At 50.4% G+C, this 19292-nt stretch overlaps 1 protein-coding gene across 2 annotated transcripts in view; it reads right to left on the bottom strand.

The window, feature by feature from the left end:
- Positions 1 to 19292, bottom strand: part of MYH9 (myosin heavy chain 9) — a 92400-nt gene that overhangs the window by 57405 nt on the left and 15703 nt on the right. For both annotated transcript variants that reach the window (XM_036250820.1, XM_036250821.1), the window contains exon 2: positions 1648 to 1999. In XM_036250820.1, coding sequence (XP_036106713.1) covers positions 1648 to 1980 — 333 coding nt within the window. In that variant the 5' untranslated portion in view covers positions 1981 to 1999. The remainder of the gene's footprint in view (positions 1 to 1647; positions 2000 to 19292) is intronic.

Here is a 19292-nt window from a genome sequence, read left to right as displayed (position 1 = left end):
ATTGATTTTAGAGAGAGAGAGAGAAAGATTTTTTTTTTAAGAGAGAAAAGAATAGAGAGGGAGAACCATCGATCAGCTGCCTCCTGCACACCCCCTACTGGGATCGAGCCTGCAACCCAGGCATATGCCCTGACCAGGAACTGAACCAGTGACCTCTTGGGGCATGGGATGACGCTCAACCAACTGAGCCACACTGACCAGGGCCCAGAGCCTCCTTTTATGACATACGTGATTATGGGCAAAGCCCTTGGTCCGAGACTTAGTTTTCCCAGTTATAAAATGAGAGGCTTGTAATGATCAAAATGTTTTCTTCCTCCAATTCAAAAAAATGTTGAGCCTTGGCTAGTTTGGCTCAGCGGTTAGGGCGTTGGCCTGTGAACCAAAGTGTTGAGGGTTCGATTCCCGGTCAAGGGCACATACTTGTGTTGCAGGTTTGATCTCCGCCCAGTTGGGGTTTCTCAAATCAATGTTTCTCTCCCTCCCTCCCTTCCTCTCTTTCTAAAAATCAATGGAAAAATATACTCGGGTGAGGATTAACAACAAAAAAAAGTTGCGAACTGTTTTATTCAGCTCCAAGACCAAGAAGGCCAAGGTGACTACAACAACATAATTAAATAAATAGCTATTTTAGGAATAATAAGAACCAGATATTTCTTCCCTACTGAGGACAAAACCAAAAGGAAATGTCTTTAGGCTGAACAGAAGAAATTGGGGTGGATGGTAGAACTTTGTGATCCTAGGGCCATAAGGGTTTGGAGCCTATTGTCAAGGGAACAGGTATATGCTCATCACTTGATATTTTCTGCAAACACAGCCCTGCTACCCAGAGGAAAGAGAAAAGACTGCCCCCGTCTTTTGCCTGCTGTGTACATGCTGTTCTCTGCCATCTAAGCCTGGCACGGAACCAGCCTAAAGTGTTGGATGCACCAGCACTCCAAGTCTTTCTCTTGGGAGCTTGCCTCTGCTCGAAGCACACTCCTCAGGGGGTGAGCCACACTGACAGATGCAAGGGGGAGGGAGGAGGAACAAGGTGGGACACAGGACATGGCATGCCCTCCTGGAGAAGGCACTGATCGCACTGGCCAGACCCTTCCTATCTCCCCCGAGACTGAGGACCAAGGCTAGTGCGTGGGCATACCTCACACATGTCATGTTCTCCCTACGCCTGGTCTAAAACAGGCTCCCTCTTGTGTTTTTGGCTCTATAGAGACAAGATAAAAGTAATGCTATGAGAGCACTCCATTCAAGGATGAAGTTCAAGGATGTCACCCCAGCATTCCTTTATTTTTTTTTTTTATCCTCACCCGAGGACACTTTTCCATTTTTTGTTCAGGTAGAGTGGGAGGGAGAGAGAGGAACAGAGAGAGAGAGAGAAACATCGACGTGAAAGGAACACATCGAGTGGCTGCCACCCGCACAACCGACCAGGGCCGGGGACAAACTGCAACCAAGGTACATGCCCTTAGCGGGAACCGAACCCGGGTCTCCCTGGACCGCAGGCCGACGCTCTAACCGCTGAGCCAAACCGGCCAGGGCCACCCCAGCATTCCTTAAAGCCCCTTTCTCTCCCGGAGAGCCAGTGCCCAGGATCTGAGGGGCGGGGGGCAGACCTGGAGCGCTCCAGCCCAGAGCCCCGGCCCCACTTACGTAGATGAGCCCTGAGTAGTAACGCTCCTTGAGGTTGTGCAGCACAGAGGCTTCGTTGAGGCACGTGAGCTCTGCCATGTCCTCCACCTTGGAGAACTTGGGCGGGTTCATCTTCTGGATGTCATCCTTGTTCACCTTCACCTTCTTCCCATTCTCCACCAGCTCCACGATGGCCTCATCGCCCACCTCTTCCTTGAGGCTGGCGGGCTCAAAGCCGCTCTTGTCAGAAGGCACCCATACCAGCTTCTTGGCGGCCCAGTCAGCCTGGGCCAGCGGGTTATTGATAAAGTTTTTGTCCACATAGAGATACTTATCAGCAGCTTGCTGCGCCATGGTGACTTACAGCCAGGACCTAAGGGAGAAAAAAGGACAAATGTTAGACACAACTGACTGCATCAGCCACACAAGTATCGCTAACATTCACCTCTTATCTTTGCAAACTATGTAGCATTACAGTGCAATAAATCTCTATAGGACCAGGCTGCACAATCTGCCAGAATCTTCTTGCTTCTACTTTTGGGAGAAAGATGTACAGCACTGAGAAAATAAGCTGGTATCAGGGATGCTGTAAGAAATTCATGGCAACATATATCCTACGATCAATACATAATCAAACTAACCTATAAACTATTGTGCCAAATGAGAAGTATCAAGAGTCCCAAAGATAGATGCAAACACAGCCACTGCCATGCCTGCCAAGGCAGGAAAGTAACCACCCAATTTAAGAGAACTTCCAACAAAAACAGGTTCCCAATTAGCCAAAAAATGGGCAACTGACTACAATCACACATGGTGGAAGTTTCCAGTTTAAAAAACTTTTTCTTATTTCACTGAGTCAACCAAAAGAAAATAAAACACCAATATGGTGCCAATAGATTTTAATTCCATCTTGATAACACAGCCAAAAGAAATAAGGCGAGGAGAAAAGCCAGGCTCCAGGAAACCTCGTGGAGAATAAGGGCGCTTTCCTCTCTGGGGCACTGCCGTGAAAAGGCAACCCTCACAGTTGAGGGCCAGGAGCACGTGTGCACTGGCTTTTTTCGAAACTCATTTGCAAAATAAAGATGATGAGATAATAATCCCTTATACCTGTGTGGTTTTATTGTTCATAAACTGCTTTCACACACATTTCGCTAGCTGGAAAGATCCTTGTCATAACAACCCTGTAAGGTGGGTAAGGTATGTGTCATTATCCCATTTCACGGATGAGGAAATAGAAGCTCCTGGAGGTAAGGAGCTTGTGCAGGGTGGCCCAGCAAGAACTCCAGACTCTGGTCCGGTGGCCTTTCCACAGAACTGACTCCTATGCAAAGGCTCAGGCTCACATCAGTTCAGACAGCTGCTCTGAGGGAACCAAAAACAGGACTCAGAAACCCTGGTCTGAGGCAGCCAGCCTGTGCCACCGGAGGAACAGCCCCGAAGCTCACTGCCCAGCGCAGAACACACGCAGGCTTTTCCCCTGCGAGCTCAAGGCCACACACAAGGCGCAGGAAGCCAGGAGGACCCCAGATCCAAACCCAGTCACATAGGCTTTCATGCTTCCAGATTCCAGAAGGGACTAGGATGACAAGGAGGTGGAGGCTAGGGAGGAAGAAAACAAAAGGGAAAGTCTGGGCTGCCCAGGCCTTCTTATCTGGGCTCGTTAAATGGTTTCCAGATCAAGGCTAAGGGGCTCCCCTGGATTTACTCCACAAGAGACTGTTTTTCAGGAAATCTGCCCGCTCCCCCCATAGGAGGGAAGTCAAGTCCAAGGAGCAGAGCCTGTCAGACTCCCCAGCTCCCCCAGCCGGTGGCTTGGTTTACATTCCCAGGCCAAGCAAACCCAGGCTGCCCATCTTAGGGGACCAGGGGCACCACCCACTTGCGAGGACCACCCCCCAGGAGAAGGCAGAGTTGGGCAGCAGCAAATAAGATTCCAATAGGACAGTTGTAAACCACCTGGCCAGCCCTACTAGTCTTTTGGGTGGGTCTGGGGTCTCGGCAGGCGACAGCACCCAGGGCACCCCCAGCTCACGCCCAGCTGTCCTTGCCTCCACACTGCCCAGTCCACTCAAGCAATCAAAGGCTTCTCTCTGCCAGCATAAATACCAGCTGTCCTCTGCCTGTCTGTTTATATCTGACCACGGGCCAGTTGGCCTCTCCAAAGTCTCAGTACCCAGGCTCCCAAAACCAGTCTCCCCATCAGTCACTGCCCTGCCCAAGGCCTCACAGGCTGCTGGTTCTCAATCTTTTGGCAAACCTTAAATCCATAAAAGATAAGAACAAATTCTCATCAATGTGCAAAAAGGGATTCACTCAAACCCTGTTCCCTCAAATCCTAAGTCTGCTGCTAGTTAAGAGTTCCACTGACCCAGTCCTTTGAAAATACCCAAAGATATCCCACACCCTTTGTAAGATCCCTCCAAGAGAAGGAGGGAAAGAGACAGCCATTAAGTACATAAAAACTACCAATATCAAGTTCTGTTTATTCCCAACCTCACATAACCAGCAATCACCCTGGGAAAATGTTTTTACTAATCTCAATTTATAAATGAGGCTCAGAGACAGCAGTCATTTGCCCAGAGTCTCCCAGCCCAGTCATGACACGGGGTCCTGACCCAGGTCTGCCTGGCCCCCGGGCATGGGCTCTCCCAGCACACTTGTGCCTGGGGTCTCACAGAAGTTCTGCCGAAACTGTTGATAAGCTGAGAGGGACGTGGGAGTGCAGAGGTAGGCATTCCACAGCATTCGACAAATATTTACTGAGCAAGGAGGCAGGGAGACTGAGAATGAGCCTTCCGGGGGTGGACCGAGCACACTCACACTCAACGTTCTCACTCCCCTGGCCTGTGGGCTGCTCCCAGCCAGCCTATCAGCGATGGCCAAATGACTCCGGTCCTCACCAAAGTCCATTTCATCCCAGCAACGGTGGTGGGACCAACAGCAAAGAAACTCTCTGGGGGCCTGGCATCACTGGGTACAGGGCCCACCCTGGAAATCAGGTAAACTGCCACCTCTTCATTCGCGGGTCTGTGCTGCAGGCCATAAACAATGCGTAGCTGACAAGAGGGGGGAGGGGGGAACCCACCCAACCCACCACTCCGGGCTCGATGTTGGACCCTGCCTTCAGGTCTTAGGAGGAGGGGAGTGGGAGTTACAGGCCAGCACTGTCTACCTCTAAAACCTACCAGAGACCTGGGGGCCAAGCCACACTTCCTGTAGCAGAGGGGCACACTGCGTTCCCTCAGGGCTGGCCTGACAGGGCTGTGGTGCCAAGGCACCCATGGACGGTGGACTTGAGAAGGGCCCCCGCACCTCAGTGCCGCTCTGTGGGCAGAATTTTCATCAAACACAGCTGGGCCTGCTGAGCCGGGCCAAGGACAGGGCTCTCTGGTTTCAGCACTTCTGCTGGAATGACGCGAGGGAGCAGCGGTGCCAAGATCAATAGACGCTGGACTGATGGGGGAACCACACAGGTCACGGTAAACAGTGAGGTTGCTATTAGAGCCCTCCCGGACAGGACACCCAGCCCGGACAGGACATCCACACTGAGGGATCCGGAGGCCACAGGGCTGCAGCCAAGTTCCACCTGTGTAAGGTACAGAGGCTCCAGCCCCAGCAGCTGCTGAGTCGCGTGTGCCCAGCAGGGAAGCCAGGGATGCAGACAGGTCACCTCTCACCTCTAAGGATGCAGGTGGAGTGAGCCGCCATTGGCAAGAGGCGTTAGAGATCAATGAGCACTGGAGAAAGGAAGCAGTCTACTCAGTGCAGGGCCGGCAGGTAGCCACTTCCCCACTCAGTCCTGGGCTCTGCTAAATGGCCCCTTTGAAAATTTTAAAACACAAAACATAATGTAAAAGTTTTCAAAATAAAAGAAAAATATCCCCTTAAATTCCTGACCCTCTCCCCCCAAAAATCAGTTTTCTCTCTCTTTTTTTTCTTTATTGATATTAGAGAGAGAAGAAGAGGGGAAGGAAGAAAAAGAGATAAAAACATCAATGAGAAAAAACATCGATGGGCTGCCTCCTGCATGCCCCCCACTGGGGATCAGGCCCACAACCTGGGCATGTGCCCTGACCAGGAATTGAACCGGTGGCCTCTTGGTGCACGGGTCGATGCTCAACCACTGAGCCACACCGGCTGGGCTATTTTTTTTTTTTTTTAAATAATAAATCCTCACCCAAGGATATTTTTCCATTTATCTTCAGATAGAGTAGGAGGGAGAGGGAGGGAGAGAGAAACATCGACGTGAGAGACATATCGATTGGATGCCTCCTGCACAACCCCTACCAGGGTTGGTGACCAAACCAAAACCGAGGTACATGCCCTTGACCAGAATCGAGCCCCTGACTCTTTGGTCCACAGCCAATACTCTAAGTGAGCCAAACCAGCCAGGGCATTTTCTCTTTTCCTTAATGATCCCTTCTAGTCTCGGTTCATAGAAACACTTGATTTTTAACTACCTTAAGCAAAGAGTGGAGTTTCACATTTTATATTTTCCCTACTTCTTATGACCGTTTCCCCTATAGGACCATAGTTTGCTTGTTGATCGTTTTTATCCAAACGTTTCATTTTACAGGTGATGACGCAGAGCCTCTAAGAGGGAAGTCCTCCCTTCAGTCAGAGAGAGGGAAGCAAAGCTCAAACCCAGGACTCCTAACTCCAAGCCTGGTTATTGGCCACTTTTGATGGCTACATAGCCCAACTGGTGTGGCTCAGTGGATTGAACATCATCTTATAGACTGAGGGGTCCCGGTTCGATTCCGGGTCAGGGCACATGTGTGGGTTGCAGTCTCGATCCCCAGAAGGGGGCGTGCAGGAGGCAGCAGATCCATTTTTCTAGCTCTCGACCCCCTTCCTCTCTCTCTAAAAAAAAAAAAATCAATAATGACTGCATAATATTCCAAAGTGATTTTTTTTTTTTTAAATGACTACTTACTAGGTTTTTTCCTCTTATGTTGTGGACCACCTTGCGATAAATTGCCAAAAGTGGAGTTACTGGACCAAAATAATCCAGACATTTTCATGGCCCTGAGATGTGTTACCAGAATGTTTGCCAAAGGGGTTGACTGGTGTGCACGGGCACCGGAGCAGGGTATTCGTGTGGCAGCAACCACACTAACCCTTAGAAAATGTTTGCTGGAAAGAACTTCGAGGCTCAGATCAGGGACCCTCAGGAAGCTCTGGGAATCTGGGGGACTCGGCCAGCCAGCAAGGAGTTAAGGAGAAAGAAGGCAGCTCTCCCATTGGAGATCAGATCAGGCTGAGGCAGGCCCTTCCAGGCCCTGCCCATGCGGCTTCCTGTGGGTGCCAGTCCAACTCCAAGAAACCCAAGTAGTTGCCTTTTTAGGCCATAATCGAGAGGACACAACCAGAGGCTAAATTAGGACGCTCAGGAAATGATGAAACTGAAAGTAAATAGGTTAACCAAAAACCTCTGCTTTCAACCCAAAATGTAATTCCTCGATTATTTGCCTTCTCCCCTTCCCTCCAAACATCTACTTGGGCCTTTTACTCCTTCCTGTTTTCCCAAAGAATCCCCTCACTCTCTCCCTCTGGTTCTCTTTTTACTTACTTGTATGCTTGTCTGGAAAAGAAATGGCTAGCCCCTTGAAGACAGAATTTATTCTAGGACAAATCACTGGTCGGTCCAAAGACTGCGCGTTGCCATTCCTAGACATCTAGGATTATGTAAAGCCTTCCACGGGCCAAGTTCTAGGCTTGGAGCTTTAAGTCAGCCCAATTCACCTTAAAGCTACCAAGTGTGGAGGGACTGCTGATAGGGTCTTTGTTTTCTCACTCCAGCCTCGCAGTCATTTCATGAAGTGTATGTCATCATATTCATTTTGCAGGGGAGGGAAACGAGGCTCAGACAGGTCCCAAAACCCAGGTTCAAACTCAGACCCATTCGGCTCCACTGCTCTGCCCAGTTTCCACTTAAACTGAGAACCCCCAGGTTAAGCAAACCAGTAAAACACTCAATGGCCAATTTTAAGCTGCAAACCCCATATTCTCCTCGCACTGGTTTGTACCAAGGACTCTTCACACTTCTAAATCGCTGAGCACAAAGTAAAATGAGGGGCATGACTTCAGGTGAGCCATTTCAGTTCTCTGAGCCAAGGTTCCAGTCCAGAGACCCAGGCAGTTTCAGTCCAGACACCGGAATCCTGTTCCAGCTTGACCACTGATGTATGCGAGCAGGTCCCTCTGTTTTCATCCTCCCCCATCCCACAGAGCACAGGTGGACATGTCCCTTCTCTTTCTCCTTACAGCCATTGCTTTTGAATTAAATGAACTATTAAGCAAGCGTCTATGAAAGCAGCTACTGAAATTTTTAAAAATGTTCAAACCCATTACATTCCCTTATTCAATCAACCAAATCATACTAAGGATCTATGTGCAAAAATACTGTGACAAAGGTATAAAAGACCCAAGGAGTTTATAATGTACTGGGATGACACCACTGAGGTGCCAACCTGGGACTTACTATGATGTGGAGTAGAGAGAGAGCAAGCTCCTTGGTATTCTGGCCTGTTAACTGCTGTACCCAACACCAAGCATGGTGGCCACCCAATAGACAGATGCCACAGAGATTAAGAAGTTCTTGTGCCCTCGCTGGTTTGGCTCAGCAGTAAAGCATTGGCCTGCAGACCAAAGAGTCGCGGGTTTGATTCCAGTCAAGGGCACATACCTCGGTTGCTGTTCATCCCTGGCCCTGGTCAGGTAGTGTGGAAGGCAACCAGCCAATGTGTCCCTTTCACAGTGATGTTTCTCTCTCTCTCTCTCTCTCTCTCTCTCTCTCTCTCTCTCTCTCTCTCTCTCCTTCCCACTCAATCTGAAGATAAACAGAAAAATATCCTAGGGTGAGGATTAAAAAACAAATAAATAAATAAAAAGAAGTACTTGCTTGTGACCCTGGGCACGTGCCACCTCTCTGGCTCAACTGTAAATGCAGATAATATTTCATGCCACCTTCTCTACCTCACAAGGCTGTTTAATTCAACATTAAATGTAGGTGACAATGAACACTTGTCTTGTGGTACATTCACTGCAAAGGGAAGACCATGTAAACAGCCAGCTCTAACACAAGAATGCAGGAAGACAGGAAGAAGCAGCTTGCTGGAGGAACAGACAGGAAGGGGTAATTCAATGGAAAACTTGGAAGCTCTAGGGAGAGTTTCACAGAGAAGACATTTAAGCTAGGTCCTAGAAGATGAAGGGAACGTTTACGCTGGGGGTGGGGAGGGAGGAGATGGTAGAAAAGGATTCCAGGTCAAAGGAGAAGGTGTGGTTTTTTCATGAACCATAAAATGATGAGATCAGATAAGGCAGAGTTTCTCAACCTCAACACTATGAATATTTGGAGCCAAATATATCTTTGTTGTGAAGGACTGTCCTGTGCATTGTAGGATATTTAGCAGTGTGTCTGGCCTGTACTCACTAGTTGACAGTAGCACCCTGTCCCCGATATAATAACCAAAAATGTTTCCGGACATTGCCAAAAGTGGGTACTGGGGGAGGATGGGCAAGATCACCCCCATTTGAGAACCACTGATTTGAAGAGTTAGTATGAAAAAATGTTGAACAGAAGCCAGACCTCAGTTTAGTAGAGGCTCCCAACTGTGAAGTGCACAAGCCAGATCTCTTGGAAACAGAGAAATCCTCAGAGCAAATGACTCCCAGGGCCGAAACAATAACCATCACGGATGGCACCATCACCACGGAGTGACTGTCCCCTGTAATACACTGTGTTTTCAGGGATCTGCCCAGAACCCACTGCTGGACTACACTGGAAAGACTGCTAAATGGCCAATTTCAGAGTCGGGCAGCGGAAGCGGATGTGCCTCCGCAGGCATGGCCTGAATCTCCAAGAGCCTCCAACACGGCAGCTCAGACAGTGACTCATAAGCAAAGTTCACCAGCACCAAGAGGTCCAGGTGATTAATGGAAGACAGGCAGGCAGCAGCCACATGGGGGGGGGGGGGTGCTCCCGTGCTGTGCCAGCTCACCTCATCATCCCGGGAATGCCATCAAATGCTATTTTGTGAATAGTTTTGGCAAACCAGAGTTAATTCCAGGGATGATACCCAGATGAGTGTTTCCCACCCAGAACTTTCCTCCAAGACCCCGAGTACCAACCAGACAGATGTCTCCACAAGCACTATACCCCCAAACTCCTCCCACCCTCCTCTCCCCAAACCTGCACTCTCTTCTTGGTCTCCATCTCTAAGAAAGACTGGTCATCTGGTCACCCAAGAAAGTCATTGTACACACCTCCCTGGTGGATTAGAAGCGCTCTGCCAATCCCATCGCTGGGGCCCAGCTCCAGGCCAGACCCACAGTCCCTCCCTTCTAAGTTGCACAGCTGCCTCCTTTCCGCCCTTCCCCTCAGGCCTCCACCCCCTTCAAACCTATGCCCCTCACCGCCTTCAGGATGACTTGGCAGTTCCATTTCTATTCATGCTATTTCCTATTTTATTGATATCATCACCGGTTCAGAACAGTTCAATGTCTCGACATCTCCAGAACAAAACCTAACCATCCTTGCATGGTGAGAAGGCCCTGTGACTGCCCGTCAATCTCCTCCAATGCTCCCAGCCCTTCCTCTCCCTCTGCCCTTCTTCTTGGCCGCTTAACCGATTCCTGTTCACATCCCTCTCTGTGCATGCTGCCAGGCCCTGGAAGAAGCTGGCGTGTCCTCGAACCTCAGCTCAAATACACCCTCCTCTGTCCTGATTGCTGCAAAAATACTTTCCTCCTCTTTACATCCCTTCCCTCTGTGTGCCACACTGCCGTAATCAAGCAGCTCAATTGTCATGATTTGCAGTTTTATCTGAGGACGGGAGCGGGGTCTCATTCACTTTGATTTCAAACATCTAGTACACTACCTGACCTAGAGCAGGGCTCAGCTCAAGTTTCCTGAATGAATGCATGAGGAACAAGGCGAAGGTGAGGGAGGAGTGTGGGGAAGGTTTCTAAGTAGCTGGAAAATCCCCTTGAGCTGCACAGAAAGCCAGAGAGCTGGAGAGCTGCCGTGTACAAGGAGACCCAAGGTGAAAGCACACACAGGTCACAGCCACCCACTCTGTTACAGAACCCAAGCCGTTTATGGACCACTTTTTTTTTGGTGAACTAATTTTTATATCCCCGAAACAAGAAGGGAAAGAAAGCATATTGGAGCTTTCAATCCACAAAGAAAAACAGGACTGAAAATAACTCCCCAAGGAACTTTTCATAAGGTTGAAGAAACTATCTAGGTTTTCGGCAACCTTCTAGTGTCTCCTGGCTAACCAATGTGGAGGCGCCGACCATCTACCACCAGACACAGCAGCTAGGACCTCAGCTGGCTTGGGCGGGCCTCTGCCCTTGTTGGGATCCACGGAAAGGCCTCCGTCTGCAAGTCCCCAGCAACTGCCACAGCACCAGTCTTTGGTACCAACTCAAAAGAAAGTGACAGAACTTGGAAAAACCACTGCCATGTGAGGCACCGGTTCTTCAAATCCCAAGAAAAATGTCTTTATTACGTCCCATACGAGAACAGAATGAGGGTGAACTTGGAGTCAGAATACTTGGGTCTGAATTTCCCACTCACAAGTCATGATCTCGAAGCTGTTAACACCTCACTCCATCTCCGAGCTCCAGAAGGAGAAAAAATGCCTACCATCAAAGTTGCCCTAACTCAAGTTCCCAGCAAAGAACCCAACACTTAGTAGGAACTCCCCTCCCAGCTCCTCTCTCTTGTCCTCCTGATCCAATTAGTCTTAATCCTTTCTAGAATGATGCCTGGGGCCTGTGAGAAGCTCTGATGTCTCTCCAGGTGACATCAGTCCACAGAGAACAACATGGCGCCCTACGGTGACTCCCAAACAGAGGTTTTGCGTGAGGAAAGAGGATCTCACGGCCCAGGAAGGTTGAACACGCTGCCACCCCATGGCCCTCCCGCCGAGTCACCATGCACACAACAGGTTCTGAGAAGCCTGTGGTAAGGGACCCCGCTTCACTTTGTCCAGTCAGGCTTGGTGCCCAGGAATATTCTGCAGGAAGCCAGTTCTTGGGGCTGACCTGGGAAATGTAGTAGCAACAAAAATGTGGGATGTGTATGAGGCTGGCGGCAGAAGAGCTGATTTGAGTCTGTCTTGGCATGACCACTGTCCGACCCTGCACAGCACTCAGACAAGGGCTCAGACAAGGTAAGAGACGCCCAGGAGGCTCCCTGTTTAATCAGCAGGGCTATTAGAACAGTTATCTACAGGGAGGGGTCAGCTATTCTGAACCAGGGCGAACCTTACAGCAGACCCCCACCTACCCACCCTCATTCTCCCCAAGCTACGAAGCGGGGAGGACCCTCCCAGCCACCGAGGCCAGAGGCTGCAGAGGACTGGGAGGGCTGCAGAGGGCCCCGGCCCCCTCCCTCCCAACCTCAGGAATGTTGTTTGCTTACAGAAGAAGCTGGGACTTGTTTCCCTTAGCAGTATTCCAACCCCAGCCTGTGCTGATGCTTAGCAGATAAGAAAACCAGACCAGAGACAGGGCAAAGAGGAATTTAGCACCCGAGCCCCCGAACCCACCCACTTTGCCCTTCCTCCGCAGAGGCCCATGGAGGGACTTCCCAGAACTCCTGAGTCCCGGGGAATACTGAGAAATGCTCTTGTTTGGTTGACTGAAGAAGGAAAGGCTGTGGTCATTTTGACTTTGCCCTGTACCCAACGAACCCAGACCATCAAAAATGACACCAGCCCTGGCCGGTTTGGCTCAGCGGTTAGAGCATCGGCCCGCGGACCAGAGAGTCCCAGGTTCGGTTCCCGCTAAGGGCATGTACCTCGGTTGCAGTTTGTCCCCCACCCTGATTGGGTTGTGTGGGTGGCAGCCAGTAGATGTGCCTCTCTCACATCGATGTTTCTCTCTCTCTCTCTTCCTCTCTCTCCCTCTCACTCTATGAATGCAAAAAGTGTCCTCAGGTGAGGATTAAAAAAAAAAAAAGACACCAGAATTTTGTGCACAGCTTCCCTTCCCCCTATGTGTGTAAGGAATGGGGGGTGGAGGGAGCTGAAGTTGAGGCTGGAGAGGATAAGCACAGCAGCTGACCCAGGATCCTATCCGCCATGTGGATGAATGTAGACTGTATTCTAGGGCAGCGGTTCTCAACCTGTGGGTCGCGACCCCTTTGGGGTCAAACAACCATTTCACAGGGGTCGCCTAAGACCATTGGAAAACACGTATTTCCGATGGCGATTCATAACAGTAGCAAGATTACAGTTATGTAGTAGCAACAAAAATAATTTTATGGTTGAGGGTCACCACAACATGAGGAACTGTATTAAAGGGTCACGGCATTAGGAAGGTTGAGAACCACTGCTCTAGGGACACGGAGAGGCTGCCACTGGAGGTGGGAGGTGGGAGGTGGGAGGTGGGAGGTGGGGAAGGTGACATCATCAGATTTGTATTTTTATTTATTTATTTTTTTTTTTTATCCTCACCCGAGGACATTTTTCCATTTTTTGTTCAGGTAGAGTTTGAGGGAGAGAGAGGAACAGAGAGAGAGAGAGAAACATCGATGTGAAAGGAACACATCGAGTGGCTGCCACCCGCACAACCGACCAGGGCCGGGGACAAACTGCAACCGAGGTACATGCCCTTAGCGGGAACCGAACCCGGGTCTCTCAGGACCGCAGGCCGACGCTCTAACCGCTGAGCCAAACCGGCCAGGGCCAGATTTGTATTTTTAAAAGATCACACTCCTTGACCTCAATGGAAGGGGGCAAGGTCAGCAGTTGCAAAGTACCATGGCCACACCAGGAGGGCCTTTTCATCTGAGAGGAGGAAAGAGTTCTCTGAGGAGGCCAGGGGGAAAGCGACTAAACGCCACAAGAGAGGGACAGAGGAGGCGCAGATTTCACCCTCTGATCCACTACTCCTGGCTCAGGGAGAATCCTGGGGTCACTGTGCCACCGCAGTCACTTCCTCCTACGTGAGGAGTACCCAGCATCCCAGGAGCTCCCCTATCACTGATCTCACGCATCACACAGACCAAAGGGCCCAACTGAGTCTCCTCCACTATGCTACTACCCTGTCCTCAGGGCCACCAGATACATGGCTTTGGGCACAGAAACTATTTCTTAATAAGTGAATCAATCAACTAATCAGTCAGGGCACAAAGCAACTAGACCTTGAAGGCAGCCTCATGGAGAACAACAGCCCTCCCCACCTGGAAAGAAAGATCCCCATGGCCTTCAAAACTCAACTGTCTTGCCCTGGCTGGTTTGGTTCAGCGGTTAGAGCGTCGGCCTGTGGTCCCGAGAGACCAGGGTTCGGTTCCCGCTAGGGGCATGTACTTCGGTTGCAGTTTGTCCCCGGGCCCTCGTTGGTGGTGCGGGTGGCAGCCACTCGATGTGTCCCTTTCACGTCGATGTTTCTCTCTCTCTCTCTCCCACTCTATCTGAACAAAAAGTGGAAAAATGTCCTTGGGTGAGGATTACAAACAAAAACTCCACTGTCTTTACAGTCCCACCTCTCATCACCTGCCAGACACCCTCCACTTTAGCCCTGGCTCCCAGAGGATCATCACTGCTCCCAGAGGGCCAAGGCAGCCTTTCCTAACACCCTAATGTAGTATCCATCTCTGCCCCCCCACCCCCCCCAGGCAGTCTACAGTACAATCTGCCTTACCCCAGACCACTGCTTCTCTGCCTGTCTCACTGTCATCGCTAGAACTCCTTGAAGGGTGGGGACTGTCCCCACTCCTTACTCAGGTGCGGCTGAGCCCAGGATGTTCCACAGAAAGGGGGACCCTCAATCAGCGCAAAAATGCTTGGTTTACGCTCACATCGTGTCGTCTGGGAAAACCTGGCTGTCCAAGAGATCACCATTCAAGGTAACCCTCCTCACCCCACATGTCCAGTGTCGAAGGAGAGAGGGAGAGGCAGGCAGGTACATCGCAACAGTTGAAGTTGCTTTCACTCAACGGGAAGAGGCCAGGCCGCCGGCTGAATCTGTGGGTCTGCAGAGAAGTCATCTGCACTGGACCCTTGACCTGACTTTTAAAGTGGTTCAATATCTGGGTAGTAAGGTCACACCTGTGTCTCTCCTACCTGGTAACGAACTTACAGGGCAGCAAGTAATCTCAGGGGGCAATGTCCCCCCCTGAAGAGCGCAGATTCTGCCCTCAGACGGGCCCCCGTTTGACGCGGCTGACAACTGTTTGGCTGCCTGCCCCTTAGGAATGCTCGCTGAACACACCGAGCCTGCTGGCGGGCAGATAGCATCTCCCGAGCTTGCTCGAGCTTCCCACGCACGCACCAGGCAACGTGAGCCCTTCAGGTTCTGCAGCGAAGTCATTCCTTCCCTTCTGCTGAGAGCACGGTTTTCCTTTCCTCGAGCATACAAGCAGGTTGTTGAAACCGAATGCAGAAAAATCACCCCACTGCAGAGATATTATATGGTCGCAATCTCAGTGGGGAGGCGCTGGCTTCCTGCAACCACATCATGACGGCTGAGAAACCCAACACAACACCCCAAACTAACGACAATTTCTGAAAACGACTCAGCCCTGAACCCACCGGGCCTTCAGCAGCTTGCTCTTCTGCGTGGTTTAAATAATACTTTAAAAAGAGAGAGAGAATAGTGTAGCCATTGGCGCCAATAGCCATCCTAACCCCAGTCCCGCTGGGCTGAGGGCTCTAAAGCCACAATGGGTCCCAGTCACCACTGGGTCCTCAGTGCCCAGCATGGAGGTCCTGAATAATGCCTGATGAACTGAAGTGAGGGAGTCTCCCAAAAGGCCAAACTCCAGACTCTCTGCCACCCATTCTTCAAGTGCCTAACGCTGAGTCCAATAATCCTGCACCTTATTTTCCAAACATCGGAGACTCTCGTGTGGTTCATTTCCCCCTCTAGCAGGCAAGGCAGCAAAGGCGTGGAATGTGCCAAGGCTCCTCGGTGACCGGCTGGGACCACAGCACTGTCCTCACCCACCCTGCCAGCTGCACCTGGTGTTACAGATCTTTATTTTGTTTCTGAGAGCCATGGGACTGGGCAGAAGTCAAGAAAACCTTCCTGAATTGACTGAGCGGGACATTCAAGTCACTCTCCTGATGAGCTTCATCTCTGAGAGGAGACAAACCTTCCAAATAGTGATAAGCGCGGTCATGACCTTTACAGAAGGCATCTTAGAAAAAACCTGAGCAGAGGGCAGCCTGGCTGGCTGTGGATTCCAGACCCCGCACTTAACTAACAGAACAAACTCTGCCGGTTGATGTGGCCCCCGGGCCTCAGTTTCTCCATTTGTAAAATGGAGGTGCTACCAGTCAGCCCCCAGGGCAGCTGTGAGTGGCACAGTACAGAGTGCCAGCCCCGTCTCTGCAATGTGCTCAGAGCCCGCTCAACTCACAGAACTATTGTGAGGATCAAAATGAGCTAACGGAGGAGTGGAGGAGTGGTGCGGAGGAGTGGTGCGGAGGAGTGGTCCGGAGGGGTGGTACTCGGTGGCGCCCCAGGCCTGCCAGCTCCCCTCCCCCACAGCCTTCGCCTCTTCTCTCAAGAAGTCTGTGTCGCCACTGAGCTCATAATGAGTCAGTCACAGGCGCTGCCCTCACATAGCCCACTTCAGGGGTTTGAAGTCACATCCTGCCTAGCCTAACTCAACATGATTTATTCCACCCCAGGAATGTAGCTCATTTCCCAGAATTTTGTAAAGAACTTTAAAGGCTGTGATTTGCAAGGGGCTCCATTTACAGGTTTAGCTGGAGTGGCAGTAGAACAGCTCAGCTCAGACCTGTAGGTGGGAACCACACAACCTTGGGGCTGAAAGAGACCCTCCTCAGAGCATCTCATCCTGGGGGTACCAACACTTTTTTCTTTTTTATCTCAAGCCACAGTAAAAAATAAAATAAATGTAAGAACTTTTCATCACAAATACACACAAACATGTCAAACAAAATAAAATCCATGCATAATCCTATGCACTCTAATATTTTCCATTCGAATCTATTTTCTTTCATTTCATATATATATATATATATATATATATATATATATATATGTTTTTTTCTTTATTGATTTTTAGAGAGAGAGGAAAGAAGAGAAATAGAAATACCGATGAGAGAGAACATCAATTGGCCACCTCCTGCATGCCCCTCACTGGGGATCAGGCCCACAACCTGGGCATGTGCCCTGACCAGGAATCGAACTGGTGACCTCTCAGTGCATGGGTGGACGCTCAACCACTGAGCAACACCGGCCAGGCTATTTTATTTCATTTCTTAAAATGCTGGTTGCCACCCACTAAATTTCAAAACCCACCGATGAGTCTCAACGGACAGACTGGAAAACACCAATCTGACTCAACCGGCACTGGGCAAATGAGGCTCAGACTGGTCTAGTGACTCCCCCAGGATCACTCAGGAAGTTAGGCCAAGCAGGAGCTCAAGTCCAAAGCCAAAGCCCGGCTGTGTGGGGAACATGTTCCTCTCCCACTGCTCCCATCATTCGATCAGATCACCTCAAAGAAGCTATGGCAGGTATCCTATACACCCACCCCCTTTTAAAAAGAAAGGCTCAGATCAGCTGGTGTGGCTGAGTGGATTGGATTGAGCATCCTCCCATGGACTGAGAGGTCCCAGTTCGATTCCCTGTCAGGGCACATGCCCGGGTTGCAGGCTCGATCCCCAGTAGGGGTGTGCGGGAGGCGGCCAGTTGATGTTTCTCTCTCACATCGATGTTTCTATCTCTCTCTCCCTTCCTCTCTCTCTAAAAATAAAAAAATAAAAAGGAGACTCAGAAGTTGGGGGGCAAAGTGTGGAGCCACCTGCGCGGATGTGGCTGAGGAAACATCCCTGGAGCACCTGGAGCGCAGGTGGAAGGTCACAGGACAGAAAGGGAGAGCCGTTTCCTCAGTATGCAGAATAACAGCAGATCAAATCTCCTCCAGTCAAAACATCTCCAATCAAAGCCCCAGCCCCAGCCCATGCCAAAGAGACACCTAGAAGTGATATATTAAAGTTTAATATAAGAAAGATCAGGTGGTGGGGGCTGGGTGAAAAGGGTGAAGAGATTAAGCAAAGAAAAAAAAGCAAGACTCACGACCCTGGCCAGTTTGGCTTAGAGATTAGAGCATAGGCTTCGGGTCCTGGCTTCAATCCCTGGCCCCTGGTCTGGGTCCTGTGGGAGGCAACCAATCGATGTGTCTTTCTCACATTGATGTTTATCTCTCTCTCTCCCTCCCACTCTATCTAAACATCAATGGAAAAATATCCTCGGGTGAGGATTAACCAAGAAAGAAAGAGAGACTCTTGGACACAGGCAACAGTATGGTGACTGCCAGAGGGAAGGGGTGAGAGAGGCAGAAGAGGGTAAGAGAGGGATAAATGGTGGAGGAAGGAGGATTGACTTGGGGTGGTGAGCACACGTACAGTGTACAGATGGTGTGTTACAGAACTGTACACCTGAAACCTGTATCATTTTATTAACCAATATCACCTCAATAAATTCAATAAAAAAAGATCAGATGGGAGAAGATCAGATGTGGGAAATGCTCCTCACATTTTTATCCACCTGAGGCAGCATAACCTAACCCTGCAATGAACAAACCCTGGTGCCCGATAACAGCCTGTTGATCTGTTTACACACACACACACACACACACACACACGTACACACTCGCTCTATAAACAGGAAACCCAAAGTTCCCATCTCTCTGGAACTTCAAGGACTCCTTTGAAAGCTGTGACCCCTTGGTGTATATACCATCTCAAGGGGCTCACAGAGACCCTCAAGTTCAGTCTAAGGACTTTTAGGAGCCCATGGTTACAGCTCAAAGGCAAAGGGGCATTGGAGTGGCCTCCTCTCCACCAAGGCAACGTGAACAAAGACGAGAGGATTCTCTTCCTACATTACCCTCCAGAGGGCTAAGCAGAATCTCACCAAAGAGGTCTGAGAGCAAAGCTGCGTTCAGAACAACCCAACAGTGACTTTGTGTGGGAAGCAGGGGGCATTTCCCCAGCGCAGCTCTGGGTCACCCTGGACTGCAGGAACAAGGGGTCCAAAACTGAACGGTGAACCATCTCTCCTCCCTACATTTCCATCCCTTGGGCCTTTTCTCCCAGTGCCAGCCTTGGCATTCAGGCTGTAGCCAGTACAGGTAACAAGCAGAGAAGTCAGGTTGGACAAGCAGCACTCCAGAGCCTTCTGCCTCCCCGAGGAAAATGGCCCCAATACAAGCCATTGAGTGAAAATAAAACCCATTTATTTCACTTCATAAAAAAGTTAAATCGCAGTTCCTAGAGCAGGCTGCGGTAGCACCCTGGTCTGAAAAGCCAGCTGACCCCGCTGTCCTTGAGCAGGGATCCAGGCCACAGGGATGACCTCACACATCCTTCACCAGGAACGTGGCCGCTGCTTATTTTACCACCTGCCAAGAATCACTTCTCTGCCAGAGCCACAGTCTGGTTCCAAAGGGGCCAAGGCCGAAGGTGCAGGTGAGAGAAGGAAGCAGCAGCAGCCGTGGCCCTAGCGCTGCCAGATTCAGGCCACACCATCCTGTCCTGGGGCACCTCCCCCACTCCCACAGACATGTGCACACACACCGACATATGCACACACACCCCAGAGGATGCGAGACCAGGGCAGACTGGGATGTGAGTGCACGGCCTCCACTCACTGGCTGAGGGGAT

This window comes from Molossus molossus, unplaced genomic scaffold (genome assembly GCF_014108415.1).
Source record: "Molossus molossus isolate mMolMol1 unplaced genomic scaffold, mMolMol1.p scaffold_m16_p_10, whole genome shotgun sequence".
Taxonomy (NCBI): domain Eukaryota; kingdom Metazoa; phylum Chordata; class Mammalia; order Chiroptera; family Molossidae; genus Molossus; species Molossus molossus.
This window is presented reverse-complemented; position numbering and strand designations above follow the sequence as displayed.